Source organism: Scyliorhinus torazame, chromosome 2 (genome assembly GCF_047496885.1).
Source record: "Scyliorhinus torazame isolate Kashiwa2021f chromosome 2, sScyTor2.1, whole genome shotgun sequence".
Lineage (NCBI taxonomy): Eukaryota > Metazoa > Chordata > Chondrichthyes > Carcharhiniformes > Scyliorhinidae > Scyliorhinus > Scyliorhinus torazame.
The window spans coordinates 116,479,445-116,497,239 of NC_092708.1; the positions used below are offsets into that span (position 1 = coordinate 116,479,445).

Genomic DNA, 17,795 nt, shown 5'->3' on the forward strand with positions numbered 1-17,795 from the left:
TTTTCAAACATTTGAATTTTGCATTTTTAAAGTAAATCTTTAAAGTCTCATGTTCAATAAAACAAATATATTTGTACCAAAATATATGCATGACAGAATGCATTTAGATTATTGAAACATGCTGCTGCAGTTTTAAAAAAATTGAAACTTTTATCTCATCTGTGCTATCCACTTCATCAATAGGAGCAGGTAAGAATCTGCTCTCTGATCTTCACTGAAAATCTTTGGAGGCCATAGATTTAAAACAGGATTGTACTGCTACAATCAGCTGAACAATCTGTTACTTTAAGGCTTACCTCTGGGAAGTCCCTTTTCATGAAGTCAAGGCATCAAAATTCAGGTGCCTACCTTCCAGCAGTTTACAAAACCGCTGTTTGAATTTATTATTGCAAGCTCCATTATACAAGATTCAGGCTTCGGGGGAACCACAGATTTGAGCCAGGGAAGTGGGATGGAAATTTTCGGAAATGGGAGGAGAAGGGGATTAAGACACTAAAAGATTTGTTTCTTGGGGGTCGGTTTGCAGGATTGAAGGAGCTGGGAGCGAAGTATGGGCTGGAGCGGGGGAAATGTTTAAATAATTGCAGATTCGAGATTTTGCCAGGAAAGAGATATAGAGCAACCCGGTGGAGCCGGCCTCCACATTGCTGGAGGAGGTGCTGATGACAGGGGAACTGGAGAAGAGGGTAGTGTCGGCGGTTTACGGGGCTATTTTGGAAGAGGAGAAGGCACCACAGGAAGGGATCAAAGCAAAGTGCGAGGAAGAGTTGTGAGAGGGTATGGAGGAGGGGTTCTGGTGTGAGATGCTCCGGAGAGTGAACGCCTCCACCTCGTGCGCGAGGGTGGGGCTGATACAGCTGAAGGTGGTATATAGAGCACACCTCACAAGGGCGAGGATGAGCCGGCTCTTTGAGGAGGTAGAAGATGTGTGAACGTTGCCGCGTGGGGGCCGCAAATCACGTTCATATGTTTTGGTCCTGTCCAAAGCTGGAGGATTACTGGAAGGAGGTTTTTAGGGTAATCTCTAAAGTGGTGAAGGTGAAACAGGACCCGGGCCCTTGGGAGACCATATTCGGGGTGTCGGACCAGCCGGGGTTGGAAACAGGTGCGGATGTTGTAGCCTTCGCCTCGTTGGGCAGCACGGTAGCATTGTGGATAGCACAATTGCTTCACAGCTCCAGGGTCCCAGGTTCGATTCCGGCTTGGGTCACTGTCTGTGCGGAGTCTGCACATCCTCCCCGTGTGTGCGTGGGTTTCCTCCCACAGTCCAAAGGTGTGCAGGTTAGGTGGATTGGCCATGATAAATTGCCCTTAGTGTTGGGTGGGGTTACTGGGTTATGGGAATAGGGTGGAGGTGTTGACCTTGGGTAGGGTGCTCTTTCCAAGAGCCGGTGCAGACTCGATGGGCTGAATGGCCTCCTTCTGCACTGTAAATTCTATGATAATCTATGATCACCTGTAGGCGGATCCTGTTGGGATGGAGATCAATCTCTTCATCCTGTGCCCGAGCGTGGTGGGGGACCTGTTGGAATTCTTGACTCCTGAGAAGGTTAAGTTTGAACTGAGGGGAAGGATGGAGGGGTTCTACAATTCATGGGCGTTATTCATTGTGCACTTCTTATTGTTTATTGTTGGTGGGTGCAAATTTGGGAGAAAATGTGAAAAAGGAGAATAAAAATATATATTTTTTTAAATACAAGATTCAGGCTAAAATGAAATAAATTAAATCTCCAAGACAAACAAGTCCAACCATTAAAGTAACTACAATGGAAAGAATGAACCACAGACCTCACATCATGTCTGTTGTCTAGCTCCATATTGGCACTGAGCAGTCATGAAAATATTTGTTTGACCTTTTACATTTTTCCAATTTCAAATACCTGAACCACATATATGATTCACTGAATAGCAAAAGCGCCAGACCATTACGAGCCAGATTAATCAAGTCTTCTGGATTCAACATGGTGTTCAACCATTTTTGACTTACCTCCACCCGCATTATGTTTCATTTTTCTTTGCTACTTTGTTCATTTTCCCTTTCATTTCTCTATTTCCTTACCTTTGCTTTCAGATGGCATTATCCAGGCTTCCGCCATTCACACTTCCTCAAGGCATATCCTTTGTTCATTTACTTGTTACCACTCCCTTTGGCATTGCACCACAAAACCATCTATCATTAAATCTTTCCTGCCCTCCAATCTATGAGACCTTCCTTTCTTTAACGAGGAATAGGGAAAGAGAGGAGTTGAACACGTGGCTACAGGGGTGGTGCAGGAGGGAGGGTTTCAGATTTCTGGATAATTGGGGCTCATTCTGGGGTCGGTGGGACCTCTACAAACGGGATGGTCTACACCTGGACCAGAGGGGTACCAAAATCCTGACGGGGAAATTTGCTAATGCTCTTCTGGAGGGTTTAAACAAGTTCAGCAGGGGCTTGGAGCTGAATTGTAGCTCCAGTATACAGGAGGTTAAGAGTAATGAGGTCATGAGTTAGGTTTCAAAGTAGCAGGAGTGACCCGGCAGGCAGGAAGGTGGTTTAAAGTGTGTCTTCTTCAATGCCAGGGGCATCCGGAATGAGGTGGGTGAACTTGCGGCATGGGTTGGTACCTGGGACTTCGATGTTGTGGCCATTTCGGAGACATGGATAGAGCAGGGACAGGAATGGTTGTTGCAGGTGCCGGGGTTTAGATATTTCAGTAAGCTCAGGGAAGGTGGTAAAAGAGGGGGAGGGGTGGCATTGTTAGTCAAGGACAGTATTACGGTGGCAGAAAGGACGTTTGATGAGGACTCGTCTACTGAGATAGTATGGGCTGAGGTTAGAAACAGGAAAGGAGAGGTCACCCTGTTAGGGGTTTTCTACAGGCCTCCGAAAAGTTCCAGAGATGTAGAGGAAAGGATTGCAAAGATGATTCTGGATAGGAGCGAAAGCAACAGGGTAGTTGTTACGGGGGACTTTAACTTTCCAAATATTGACTGGAAACGCTATAGTTTGAGTACTTTAGATGGGTCCGTTTTTGTCCAATGTGTGCAGGAGGGTTTCCTGACACAGTATGTAGCTAGGCCACCGAGGGGCAAGACCATATTGGATTTGGTACTGGGTAATGAACCAGGACAGGTGTTAGATTTGGAGGTAGGTGAGCACTTTGGTGATAGTGACCAAAATTCGATTACGTTTACTTTAGTGATGGAAAGGGATAGGTATATACTGCAGGACAAGAGTTATATCTGGGGGAAAGGCAATTATGATGCGATGAGGCAAGACTTAGGATGCATCGGTTTAGCACACTGGGCTAAATTTCTGGCTTTTAAAGCAGACCAAGCAGGCCAGCAGCACGGTTCAATTCCCGTACCAGCCTCCCCGAACAGGCGCCGGAATGTGGCGACTAGGGGCTTTTCACAGTAACTTCATTGAAACCTACTTGTGACAATAACCGATTTTCATTTCATTTCATCGGATGGAGAGGAAAACTGCAGGGGATGGGCACAATGGAAATGTGGAGCTTGTTCAAGGAACAGCTACTGCATGTCCTTGATAAGTATGTACCTGTCAGGCAGGGAGGAAGTGGTCGAGCAAGGGAACCGTGGTTTACTAAGACAGTCGAAACACTTGTCAAGAGGAAGAAGGAGGCTTATGTAAAGATGAGACATGAAGGTTCAGGTAGGGCGCTTGAGAGTTACAAGTTAGCTAGGAAGGACCTAAAGAGAGAGCTAAGAAGAGCCAGGAGGGGACATGAGAAGTCTTTGGCAGGTGAGATCAAGGATAACCCTAAAGCTTTCTATCGATATGTCAGGAATAAAAGAATGACTAGGGTAAGAGTAGGGCCAGTCAACGACAGTAGTGGGAAGTTGTGCGTGGAGTCCGAGGAGATAGGAGAGGTGCTAAATGAATATTTTTCGTCAGTATTCACACAAGAAAAAGACAATGTTGTCGAGGAGAATACTGAGATTCAGGCTACTAGACTAGAAGGGCTTGAGGTTCATAAGGAGGAGGTGTTAGCAATTCTGGAAAGTGTGAAAATATAAGTCCCCTGGGCCGGATGGGATTTATCCTAGGATTCTCTGGGAAGCTAGGGAGGAGATTGCTGAGCCTTTGGCTTTGATCTTTAAGTCATCTTTGTCAACAGGAATAGTGCCAGAAGACTGGAGGATAGCAAATGTTGTCCCCTTGTTCAAGAAGGGGAGTAGAGACAACCCCAGTAACTATAGACCAGTGAGCAAAATCTTGGAAAGGTTTATAAGAGATAGGGTGTATAATCATCTGGAAAGGAATAATTTGATTAGAGATAGTCAACACGGTTTTGTGAAGGGTAGGTCGTGCCTCACAAACCTTATTGAGTTCTTTGAGAAGGTGACCAAACAGGTGGATGAGGGTAAAGCAGTTGATGTGGTGTATATGGATTTCAGTAAAGCGTTTGATAAGGTTCCCCACGGTAGGCTACTGCAGAAAATACGGAGGCATGGGATTCAGGGAGATTTAGCAGTTTGGATCAGGAATTGGCTAGCTGGAAGAAGACAAAGGGTGGTGGTTGATGGGAAGTGTTCAGACTGGAGTCCATTACTAGTGGTGCACCACAAGGATCTGTTTTGGGGCCACTGCGGTTTGTCATTTTTATAAATGACCTGGAGGAGGGCGTAGAAGGGTGGGTGAGTAAATTTGCAGATGACACTAAAGTCGGTGGAGTTGTGGACAGTGCGGAAGGATGTTACAAGTTACAGAGGGACATAGATAGAATCATAGAATCATAGAAGTTTACAGCATGGAAACAGGCCCTTCGGCCCAACCAGTCCATGCCGCCCAGTTTTTTACCATTAAGCTAGTCCCAGTTGCCCGCACTTGGCCCATAACCCTCTATACCCATCTTACCCATGTAACCATCTAAATGCTTTTTGAAAGACACAATTGTACCCGCTTCTACTACTACCTCTGGCAGCCCATTCCAGACACTCACTACCCTCTGAGTGAAGAAATTGCCCCTCTGGGCCCTTCTGAATCTCTCCCCTCTCACCTTAAACCTATGCCCTCTAGTTTTAGACTCCCCTACCTTTGGGAAAAGATGTTGACTATCTACCTTATCTATGCCCCTCATTATTTTATAGACCTCTATAAGATCACCCCTAAGCCTCCTACGCTCCAGGGAAAAAAGTCCCAGTCTATCCAGCCTCTCCTTATAACTCAAACCATCAAGTCCCGGCAACATCCTAGTAAATCTTTTCTGCACTCTTTCTAGTTTAATAATATCCTTTCTATAATAGGGTGACCAGAACTGCACACAGTATTCCAAGTGTGGCCGTACCAATGTCTTGTACAACTTCAACAAGACGTCCCAACTCCTATATTCAATGTTCTGACCAATGAAACCAAGCATGCCGAATGCCTTCTTCACCACCCTGTCCACCTGCGACTCCACCTTCAAGGAGCTATGAACCTGTACTCCTATAACCTGTACTCCGATAAGCTGCAGCGCTGGGCTGAGAGGTGGCAAATGGAGTTTAATGCAGAAAAGTGTGAGGTGATTCATTTTGGAAGGAATAACAGGAAGACAGAGTACTGGGCTAATGGTAAGATTCTTGGCAGTGTGGATGAGCAGAGAGATCTCGGTGTCCCTGAAAGTTGCCGCCCAGGTTGAGAGGGTTGTTAAGAAGGCGTACGGTGTGTTAGCTTTTATTGGTAGAGGGATTGAGTTTCGGAGCCATGAGGTCATGTTGCAGCTGTACAAAACTCTGGTGCGGCTGCATTTGGAGTATTGCGTGCAATTCTGGTCACCGCATTATAGGAAGGACGTGGAAGCATTGGAAAGGGTGCAGAGGAGATTTACCAGAATGTTGCCTGGCATGGAGGGAAGATCTTATGAGGAAAGGCTGAGGGACTTGAGGCTGTTTTTGTTAGAGAGAAGAAGGTTAAGAGGTGACTTAATTGAGGCATACAAGATGATCAGAGGATTGGATAGGGTGGACAGTGAGAGCCTTTTTCCTCGGATGGTGATGTCTAGCACGAGGGGACATAGCTTGAACTTGAGGGGTGATAGATATAAGACAGATGTCAGAGGTAGGTTCTTTACTCAGAGAGTAGTAAGGGCGTGGAATGCCCTGCCTGCAACAGTAGTGGACTCGCCAACACTAAGGGCATTCAAATGGTCATTGGATAGACATATGGACGATAAGGGAATAGTGTAGATGGGCTTTAGAGTGGTTTCACAGGGAGGCACAACATCGAGGGCCGAAGGGCCTGTACTGCGCTGTAATGTTCTATGTTCTTCGTCCTACCCTCCTCCCTTTCACTCTCTCTAAACTTATTAAATTTCTAACATTTTGAATGAAAGGTCACAGACTTGAAAGATTAATTCCACAAATGCTGCGAGACTGAGTATTTTCAGCATTTCAGATTGCTGTGCAGTTCCTCTCAATATTCTATAAGCTTGTCTGCTCGGAGAATGTTTTAGAAGAATTGTATTTGCCAATCAATTCCTACTCACAAATAACTCCGGCCGATTGATGTTTGCATTAAGTGAAACATGTATGTATGCTAATCTCTGTAAATAGTTCATGTTCTGCCATTCATCAAGTAATCAGCTATTAAAGATAGCCACTTGCTAAAGCTCTTGAGTGGAGAGGAGGGCTCTCATTATTTTGCACTTATATGGCATGCCCATCACCTGAAAGAAAAAAATCTTTCTTGTGGGATTCCATCATTTTAAACGCAGGAAAATTTGATACACTTCACCATAACGTGCTATTTTTTCTCCAACACATTGGACCCTTTGCCACACACCATTCCAAAACCTTCGTCTCAATGCTGTCATGGTACTAAACTGCTGAATACAAATATTTTCATCAACAAATTAGTTGGAGATCTAGAATCTAGTTTTGGACAATCCAGTTTTGGACAACAATCACAAACTGCGCATAAAACATCAACCAAGGACAAAACAGTATCGAATTGGAATTAATGATTTCAAGTGTGGATGCCTCCTCAAAGGATCAAATTATGTCAGCCAAAGGTAGTCCCTAAAGAGCTACGCCCTGGCAAAGTTCACAGCTGACACCAACTGAATGATTTCCTTCCAAATCTGGAGACATGGAGTAGCATACTGCCATGTACCATGTACAAATCTCCAAATAAGATAATTAATGTTGCACTTCTAATTTATTTATTTAAAAAAAACTTAAATTCATGAGAGTGCATTGTTTTTTTTAAAAACAATTTTAATGAGGTATTTTTTGCACTACAAACAGCAACAGTATAAAAACAATGTACAAAGAACAATAGGTATAGTGCAATCACTGACCTCCATCCCGCCAAGACCCACCTAATTGACTCCCTATTCTACGCTACCCTAACCTCCCCCCGCTGACGATTAATTCTCCGCAGAGAAGTCGATGAATGGTTGCCACCTCCAGACGAACCCTAACAGTGACCCTCTCAAGGCAAACTTAATCTTCTCTCGGCAGAGAAAGCTCGCCATGTCAGTTAACCAGGTCTCCGACTTCGGGGGCTTTGAGTCCCTCCAAGCTAGCAATATCCACCTCTGGGCTACCAGGGAAGCAAAGGCCAGAACATCTGCCACTTTCTCCTCCTGGATTCCCGGGTCTTCCAACACCCTGAAAATCGCCACCTCTGGACTCATTGGCACCCTTGTTTTCAATACTCTGGACATGACGTCTGCAAACCCCTGCCAATATCCCCTAAGTTTTGGACACGTCAAGAACACGTGAACATGGTTCACTGGTACTCCCGCACATTTTACACAACTGTCCTCCACCCCAAAGAATCTACTCATCCGGGCCACTCTCATGTGGGCCCGGTGGACCACCTTGAATTGGATCACGCTGAGCCTGGCGCATGTTGCGGTCGCGTTGACTCTGCTCAACGCGTCCACCCATAAGCCATCCTCCATCTCACCACCAAGCTCCTCCTCCCACTTACGCTTCAGCTCCTCGGTCTGCGTCGCCTCCGCCCCCATGAATTCTTTGTAGATGTCCGAGACGATCCCCTCTCCCACCCATCCCCTAGACACTACCCTTTCCTGAATCCCCCTTAGTGGCAGAAATGGGAAGGATGATACCTGCCTGCGCAGAAAGTTCCGCACCTGTAAATATCTACGTTCGTTCCCCCTTGCCAACCCAAACTTCTCCTCCAGTGCCCTCAAGTTAGGAAAGCTCCCCTCCAAAAACAAGTCTCCCATCTTCTCAATTCCCGCCCTTCGCCATTCTTGGAACCCCCCCATCCAAGCTCCCCGGGCAAACCGGTGAATGTCACATATTGGAGACCAGGGGCGTCATTCTCCGACCCCCCAGAGGGTCGGAGAATGGCCGTTGGCCGCCGTGAATCCCGCCCCCGCCGGTTGCCGAAGTCTCCGAAGGGAAAAAAGTCAGCGGGGTGTTAATGTCGCCGCTGCCGTCGGAGAATGTCACAGGTCTGCGCAAGGCAGCCGATTTTCAGCCTGCCGATATTCTCCCTTCCGGATGGGCCGAAGTCCCGTCGACGTGATGACCGTTCACGTCGACGTAAATTAAACCTCCTTTTCATCGGCGTGACCCTGTGCTTCAGGTTCACGCCGACCAGCGTGGAGGTGAGTGACGGCCTGTGGGGTTGGCTCTGGGCAGGCGATGGCGTGGCCGCAGTCTGAATGCGTGAGGAGAGGTGTGTCTCGGGTTGTGTGTGTGTGTGTGTGTGCGGCGGGGGGGGTGGTTAGAGTAGGCTGGGCTCCGGGGGAGTGCCGGGAGGGGGTCCATGCCGCGGAGGGGGATGGGGGGGGGTCCGTGCCGGGGAGGGGGATGGGGGGTCCGTGCCGGGGTGGAGGTTGGGGGGGGGGGGGTCCGTGCCGGGGTGGAGGTGGGGGATCCGTGCCGGGGAGGAGGATGGGGGGTCCATGCCGGGGTGGAGGTTGGGGGGGGGGGGGGTCCGTGCCGGGGTGGAGGTTTGGGGGGGTGGGGTCCGTGCCGGGGAATGGGGGGTCCGTGCCGGGGTGGAGGTTGGGGGGGGGGGGGGGGGGGGTCCGTGCCGGGGTGGAGGTTGGGGGGGGGGGGGGGGGGTCCGTGCCGGGGAGGGGGAGTCCATGCCGGGGAGGGGGATGGGGGAGGGGTGTTGGTCCACCTGGCCAGGTGCCAGCCTCCAACAGTTGGACCCATGCGGTCCATGCCACCTGGCTGGGGGGAGGAGGGGATATGGGCAATGATGACATGTCGTCGTTCCCCTCCCCCCCACCAGGCCGTCATGTTTTCCGATCATCCAGCGATGTTGGCCGCCGTAGCGGCAGCCGCTCATGTCTATGTTGCCCTGGATGAGGAGGAGGAGGAGGAGGAGGAGGAGGAGGAACGTGCCAGAGAGGCGGCGCAGGCTGCCGCAGAGGGACAGGCGGCAGCCGCCCAGGCTGGAGGGACACCTGACCGACAGGACGAGGAGGGGGAGGAGGACGTCGTGGCCCCACGGCAACGGAGGCACCCGAGGGCGCCCCGTGTGTACCGGCCCCGGCAGTCATACCAGGACCTCACGGACCGGGAATGCAGGAGGAGACTCCGGATGAGGCGGGAAACCGTGGCACACATCTGCCACCTGCTGGCACACCTGTCACCGCGTGGCACTGGCGGGGGACACCCTCTCCCCGTGTCTGTCAAGGTTACCGTGGCCCTGAACTTTTATGCAACGGGGTCATTCCAGGCATCGAGTGGGGACCTGTCCGGCATATCGCAGACATCGGTGCATCGGTGCATCCGGGCAGTGACAGATGCCCTAGATGCCATGGCGCACCGCTACATCCGCTTCCCCGTGGACCGGGCCAGCCAAGATGCCCGGGCCGTGGGCTTCTCTGCCGTGGCCGGGTTCCCCATGGTCCAGGGCGCGATCGATGGGATGCACGTCGCCGTGCGGCCACCTGCAGATAACAGGGCCGTGTTCACCAATAGGAAGGGGACCTATTCGATGAACATACAGGTGGTCTGCGACCACCGCATGATGATCCTGCACGTCTGCGCCCGTTACCCAGGCAGTGTACACGGCTCATACGTGTTGTCGCGGTCATCCATCCCCGGCATGTACGAGGGACGCCATCCCCGGCTGAGGGGCTGGTTGCTGGGCGACAGGGGCTACCCATTGCGATCGTGGCTGATGACGCCAATACGGAGGCCACGCAATGAGGCGGAGAACCGCTACAATGATGCCCATGTAGCGACAAGGGGAGTGATAGAGAGGTGCTTTGGCGTGCTGAAGATGCGTTTCAGGTGCCTGGACCTCTCTGGGGGCGCCCTCCAGTATCGGTCAGATAGGGTCGGCCGCATCATTGTGGTGTGCTGCGTCATGCACAACATAGCCCAGCAGAGGGGCGATGTGCCGCAGGCAGAGGAGGGCGGAGTGGAGGAGCAGCAGGAAGAGGCGCAGTCCTCCCCAGATGAGGGGGATGGGGGTAATGGTCAGGGCAGACGGGGTAGACACAGGCGGGTGGCTGTCCACCGTTACCGGCTGGCCCAGCGGGCACGGGACAGACTGATAGCCGCCCGCTTCACTGACTAGATGGGCGTGGGAATCGGGTAGTATGGCCACAGACCGCACACCATGGCAACAGCCGACCACCCACACCCCCCACCCATCCACCCACCCAGCACCCTCACCCCCCTCCCCAACCCCACCCACCCCACCCGCATGCACATCACCCCCCCCCCCCCATTGCCGATCCACCTGCGGCACAACGGGCCGGGCTCACACAGTTGCGGGTGGACGCGTGTCTCTTGCAGGCCATGGAGGATGATGACAACCCGCCCTGCGGTGAGCTCCTGGCTCTACATCGTTGGACTATGTCTGACCCATGGACACAGTACCACCATCCACCCGGACCATCCCTGCATGCGGCTGTGACACTGCAGCGCACGGTCCCGTCCTCTGCCCGGGGGATGTTGATGGCGGCCCAAGGGGAAGGGGGCAGACTCACCTGGGGCTGAGGTAAGACCACCCCTCACACACACACTTGCGCTCAACGTACATGACACCCCCGCACACTTTGGACAGAGCACAAAGGCAGCTTCTGTAGGTGTAACATTGACTTTAATAACCAAACGAGTTCATGCACGTGCCCTGGCCCCTAAAACTCATCTGTGCCCTTCACCCGTGCCAACTTACTCAGTGTCTAATTGTTTGGCCTTACAGGCCCTTTGACTACATCTACGTGGTTCCCCAGACGGTACAGCAGAACTGGAGGTGGACTCCTGTGATTCCTGCCCTCTGACACTGGATCCCTTTGGCGGCCGTTTCCTGGGGCGTCATGGCCTAGATGGGCCAGGCTGCAGCCCGGGCGACTGGGATGGCGAGCTGCCAGACTGTCCTGCCCGTTGCCCACCCGATGCACCTGGGACGGGGGGGGGGGGGGGGTCCGAGGTGTCGCGGTGTACCGGGACCTCCCCTACAGGGGGAGCCGGGACGGACCACACCACCTCCTCCTCCCTCGGGGTGCCCGATGGCCCCCAGGCCTCTACATGGGTGGGGGATGCGAACGGACTGGGCATCCGACGCCCCCCGACATCTGGCGCTGCCAGTCCTGGAGGCCCGTGCTGGTATCGACAGGGGTCTGCAGGTTTGCAGCCATGGAGCCCAGGGGGTTGGCAAACCCTGTCTGTGACAGTGCGACGCCGGCGCGCACATGGCCACTGGCGCCGATGCCCTCAGCGATGGCCTGCAGAGACTGGGCCATGGCCTGCTGAGACTGGGCCATGGCCTGCTGAGACTGGTCCATGGCCTGCTGAGACTGGTCCATGGCCTGCTGAGACTGGGCCATGGCCTGCTGAGACTGGGTCATGGCCTGCTGAGACTGGGCCATGGCCTGCTGAGACTGGGCTATGGCGTTGAGCGCCTCTGACATCTGGCGCTGGCACTGGCTCATGGCCTCCTGTGAGAGGGCAGCCATTTCCTGGGCCACAGACGCCGCCTGCACGGAAAGCCCCAGGCCTCGCAAACCGTTCCCCATGTCTGACACCGTCGCACCCATTGCCTCCACCGCGGACGCCACCCGTGCGGTGTCAGCTTGGGTGGCATGCATGACCGGCACCACTCCCAGCTCCTGGACGCGGGTGGACTCCTCCACCTGCGACTGCAGCCGCCGCAAGCCGCCCGTCACCCTCTTCGCTCGTCTCCGTGTCGGTGGTTGCATCGGATCTATGTGTGGGTGTGGTAACTGCAGGAACCCGGGATCCATCTGGGCGGCAGATGTTCGCTTGGCCTGGGCTGCCCTCCGACCGCCCGGTCCCTCTGCTGCTCCTACCTCCACCTGCTGTACCGGGACGGCTGTGTTGTGCGCACCAGTGAGTGTACCAGACGCCTCATCACTAAAGTGCCCAACCGAGGTGAGTGTTTCTGCGATGGTGGAGGGTGTTGGTGACAGCAGTGGTGTTGTGTCGTGCTCTTCGTCCCACTCTGAGTCCATGGCACTTTGGGGTGGGGGTTCGTCTCCACCCATCCACTCTGAGTCACTGTCCGGTATTTCGTCTTCCTGGGTAGTAGTGTCCTGGGCAGTGCTGTCCCGGGTAGTGGTGTCCCGGGTAGGGGTGTCCCGGGTAGGGGTGTCCCGGGCAGTGGTGTCCCGGGTAGGGGTGTCCTGGGTAGTGGTGTCCTGGGTAGTGGTGTCCTGGCTCGGATGTGACGGGGGCCTGTGGCTGCCCCCCTCGTCGCTGGGTGGTCGCTCCCGCACGTGACGGGGGTGTCGTCTCCCTGTTGCTCCAGGTCTCTCCGTCTCCCGTGGTGTGCGAGAGGCATCCTGCGGGCGTCGCATGCTGGAGGGTGCGGGTCTCTCCGTCTCCCGTGGTGTGCGAGGGGCATCCTGCGGGCGTCGCATGCTGGAGGGTGCGGGTCTCTCCGTCTCCCGTGGTGTGCGAGGGGCATCCTGCGGGCGTCGCATGCTGGAGGGTGCGGGTCTCTCCGTCTCCTGTGGCCTCCGAGGGGCATCCTGCAGGCGTCGCATGCTGGAGGGTCCGGGTCTCTCCGTCTCCCGTGGCCTCCGAGGGGCATCCTGCAGGCGTCGCATGCTGGAGGGTCCGGGTCTCTCCGTCTCCCGTGGCCTCCGAGGGGCATCCTGCGGGCGTCGCATGCTGGAGGGTCCGGGTCTATCCGTCTCCCGTGGCCTCCGAGGGGCATCCTGCGGGCGGTCTGCATCTGCGGGAATGGGTGTCTGGACGTTTGGTCCTGCGATACACAATGAAGCATGCATGGTTAGACATCAGGCAGTGATCAGGTGATATGGGGAGGGGGATATAGGGGAGGGGTGATATGGGGACGGGCTGTCGGTGGCTCACCTGCTACTACGCCCCCTGACCTCTGCATCAGCAATCTCCCGGTCGTCAGGTCCGCCAGCCAGTTCCAGGGCCCTTTCCTCGTGTTCGGTCAGTGGCCTCTCATCAGCGGGGCCTCCTCCAGTACTCACATGCTCCCTATTGTTGTGTGCGCGCTTATCCTGTTTGGGGGGGGGGGGTGGCAGGGGTAAAAGGCAACACTGTTAGGCAGGTATATGAATGCACGCCATCGGTTGTGCGTGCATTGCAGAGGTTAAGGTTCGGGCTGGATTCACTTGGGGATATGGGGGGAGGGGGGATATGGGGGAGGGGGGATATGGGGGAGGGGGGAGGGGGGATATGGGGGAGGGGGGATATGGGGGAGGGGGGATATGGGGGATATGGGGGAGGGGGGATTATGGGTGATATGGGGGAGGGGGGATATGGGGGATATGGGTGAAGGGGGGGATTATGGGGGATATGGAGGAGGGGGGATATGGGGGAGGGGGGATATGGGGGAGGGGGGAGGGGGGATATGGGGGAGGGGGGATATGGGGAGGGGGATATGGGGGATATGGGGGAGGGGGGATTATGGGTGATATGGGGGAGGGGGGATATGGGGGATATGGGTGAAGGGGGGGATTATGGGGGATATGGAGGAGGGGGGATATGGGGGAGGGGGGATATGGGGAGGCTCACCCTGCCTGCTCTGACGAGGTCGTTCACCTTCTTGTGGCACTGGGTGCCTGTCCGTGGTGTCAGGGCCGCAGCAGTGACGGCCTCTGCCACTTCCCTCCACAGACGCCGGCTGTGGCGTGGGGCAACTCTGCGGCCGTGCCCGGGACACAGGGCGTCCCTCCTCTGCTCCACCACGTCCAGGAGCGCCTCCACATCCCGTGACTCGAACCTCGGGGCTGAGCGGCGGCCAGCCATCCAGTCGGGTGTTGCGGTCGGGTGTTGCGGTCGGGTGTTGCGGTCGGGTGGGCGGGAGCAGCACGGCCTTATGAGCCGCCACGCCGTGCGGCGCGTATGACGCTGCACGGCGTGAACCACTGCGCAAGCGCGGATCCCGTTACGTCGCTGCTAGCCCATTTCGGGCCGGAGACTTTCGACCCATTTTTCCGACGTGACGCAAGTCGGATTTGCGCCGTTGTTTGCGCCGATCGGCAGACTTTCCGCCGATAACGGAGAATTTCGCCCCAGATCGAGCTTCCACTGCTCCAGCGTACCTCCTCCACTGACCCGATTCTCAGGGCCGCCACCACTACGGGGCTGGTGGAGTACCTCGCCAGCGAGAACGGCAGAGGTGCCGTTATTAACGCCCCCAGACTGGTGCCCTTACACGAAGCTGCCTCCATCCGCTCCCAAACCAACCCCGCCCCCACGACCCACTTCCTTATCATGGCTATGTTAGCCGCCCAGTAATAATTGCTAAAATTCGGCAGCGCAAGCCCCCCTTCCCCCCGATTCCGCTCGAGCATCACCTTCTTCACTCATGGGGACTTACCCGCCCACACAAAGCCCAGGATGATTATATTAACCCTCTTTAAAAAAAGACGGCGGGATGAAAATTGGGAGGCACTGAAATATGAACAGAAATCTCGGCAGGACCGTCATTTTGACCGTCTGCGCTCTCCCAGCTAATGACAGCAGGAGTGCATCCCATCTCCGGAACTCGCCCCTCATCTGTTCAACCAACCGGGACAAGTTCAACTTGTGTAACCGGCCCCAGTCACGCGCCACTTGTATCCCTAAGTACTTGAAACTGTCCCCTACCAACCTAAACGGCAGCTCCCTCAGTCGACCCTTGCCTGGACTACAAACATCTCACTCTTTGTCATATTCAGTTTATACCCCGAAAACCGGCCAAATTCCTCCAAAAATCGGCATAATTTCACCCATCCCTGCCCCTGGATCCGATACGTACAAGAGCAGGTCGTCCGCAGACAGCGAGACTCTATGTTCCACCCTTCCCCTGAACCAGCCCCTTGGAGCTTTCAGAGCAATTGCCAGCGGTCTATAGCTAACGTAAACAACAGTGGGGGGAGGGGGCACCTCTGTCTTGTCCCCCGGTACAGTCTAAAATAGTCCGAGGTCGTCCTATTCGTCCTTACACTAGCCTCCACGGCCCGATACAACAGCCTGACCCAGTCGATAAAGCCCTTACCGAACCCAAATCGTCCCAGCACCTCCCACAGATAGTCCCACCACCCGGTCGAACGCCTTTTCCGCAACTACCTCAACCTCCCTACTCTCCGGGGGCATCATGATCACATTGAGCAGCCTCATATTGGCCACCAACTGCCTGCCCTTGGCAAACCCAGTTTGATCCTCCATAATCACATCCAGCACACAATCCTCAATCCTGGAGGCCAAGATTTTGGCCAGCAACTTTGCATCCACATTAAGCAGGGAGATCGGCCTATATGACCCGCATAGCCCCGGGTTCTTGTCCCGCTTCAATATCAATGGAATAGTGGCCTGCGACATCGTCGGGGCCAGCACCCAGCTGTCCCTTGCCTCATTGAAAATCTTGACCAGCAACAGCCCTAAAATCTCAGTGAACTTTTTATAGAACTCCACCGGGTACCCATCCGTCCGGCCCTGGGGCTTTACCCGACTGCATTGCCTTCAAGCCCTCGACTATTTCTTCAGCCCTAATCTGGGCCCCAGCCCATCTACCAGCTCCCTACCCACCCTTGGGAAGGTCAGTCCGTCCAAAAGGCGTCCCATCACTTCCAGCCCCGTAGGGGGTTCTGAGCAATAGAGCCTACTGTAAAAGTCCCTGAATGCCCTGTTTAGCCCTGCCGACTTCCCTACCAAGTTCTCATCCCCATCAGCCACCATCTCTATTTCCCTGGCCGCCTCCCTCTTCCTAAGCTGCTGTGCAAGCATTCTGCTGGCCTTCTCCCCATGTTTGTAAAACACACCCTCGCCTTTCCAAGCTGCTCCACTGCCTTACCTGTGGACAACACCCTGAACTCGAGTTCCACCCCCGGAGTCGAGAGTGCATTGTTAAATTACTCCATTACAGCTTATTTAACTACATTTATATTAATTCTAATTAAGAAAATTCATAAATAAAAAGATATAATTTATTTTGCAAACATATTGCTCTATTTCATCAGTACCTCATCCACAAAATTAATGGCATCAAACCAATCCTGCAATGCGTCCAGACAGTATCTGACCACCGTTCTGGTGTATTCCTGTGTTTCCTACAAAGAAATTCACAAAATAATCCTAGTTAAATTACAAAATTTTTGAATGTCAATCGAAGCATTCAGCAATGACCATATTAATAAACCAGCATTTGCTTAATTGTTAATCACTTCTTCATTTCACCCTTAACAGTTAGTTTCCTAATTCTTACAGCACCATGTAGGTTGAATGGATGAGGAACTGAAAGATTGCATCAAGAATACCAAGAAAATGTTCCTTTTCCTTCGGATGTGCTTAGAGTCCCATGTGAACTTCAACTTTCCTCTCCTTGGGCTCATTCTGATGCAACTGTGGCAGATACAAATGTCCATTTCCCACTTCACAAATCATTGTCTACAGCACAAAATCATATGGTCACAAATATGGTCAGGTGTAGATGGTCTAAAGATGTGCAGGTTAGGTGGATTGGCCATGGTCAATGCACGGGGGGAGTGGACTTGGGTGGAGTGCTCGGAGGGTCGGTGCGGACTCAGTGGGCCAGGTGGCCTCTTTCTGCACTGTGGGGATTCAGTGGTCCCCGGTTCTCATTTATATACATAATTCTTTTGCAGAATATTAACCCTACTATCCTCTCAGTATAGTGTCCAGTTGTTTATTAAATGAGTCAAAATTTCTTATCTCAAAACTTCTTTCTGGCAACTAATTTCTATTGTTGCTCATCATAAGTATGCAAATTATTTTCTAGAATCAGTCTTAAAATTGCCTTTCTTGACCCTGAAACTAACTTTTAGTTTTGCTGCCCTGGTATCTAAAAATATTGTTCCAGATTTTATTTTCTCTATCCTATTACAGACATATTCACGGTTGAAGAGCCTTATCTCATCATTTCTCATAGCTCTTCCCTCAAAAGACCCCACATCAGATTCATATGCACTGCCTCTAGAACCTGGACTGCCTCTTTATATCAGGGGAACCATAGCTGCATGTACTACTGCAGGAGCAGCCTGACCAGGTCCCTGTAAAGGTTCGAAAGAGAAAATGCTGGAAAATCTCAGCAGGTCTGGCAGCATCTGTAGGGAGAGAAAAGAGCTAACGTTTCGAGTCCGATGACTCTTTGCCAAAGTCATCGGACTCGAAACATTAGCTCTTTTCTCTCCCTACAGATGCTGCCAGACCTGCTGAGATTTTCCAGCATTTTCTCTTTCGTTTCAGATTCCAGCATCCGCAGTAATTTGCTTTTACCCTGTAACGGTTCAATAGAACCCAACTCATTTTGCAAATATAACTGTTTATTGCCCCCTTACAGTGTCTCAGACATGGTCAACTAACAGTTTTAGATTGTTTTCAACTCCTTCCTTGGAAAGTTCTAACCCATTCATGGATTA

At 52.9% G+C, this 17,795-nt stretch overlaps 1 protein-coding gene across 5 annotated transcripts in view; it reads right to left on the reverse strand.

Annotated features, from left to right (window-relative positions):
• Positions 1 to 17,795, reverse strand: part of ubr3 (ubiquitin protein ligase E3 component n-recognin 3) — a 606,570-nt gene that overhangs the window by 464,708 nt on the left and 124,067 nt on the right. For all 5 annotated transcript variants that reach the window (XM_072475854.1, XM_072475858.1, XM_072475857.1 and 2 more), the window contains exon 11: positions 16,380 to 16,466. In XM_072475854.1, the coding sequence (XP_072331955.1) occupies positions 16,380 to 16,466 (87 nt within the window). The remainder of the gene's footprint in view (positions 1 to 16,379; positions 16,467 to 17,795) is intronic.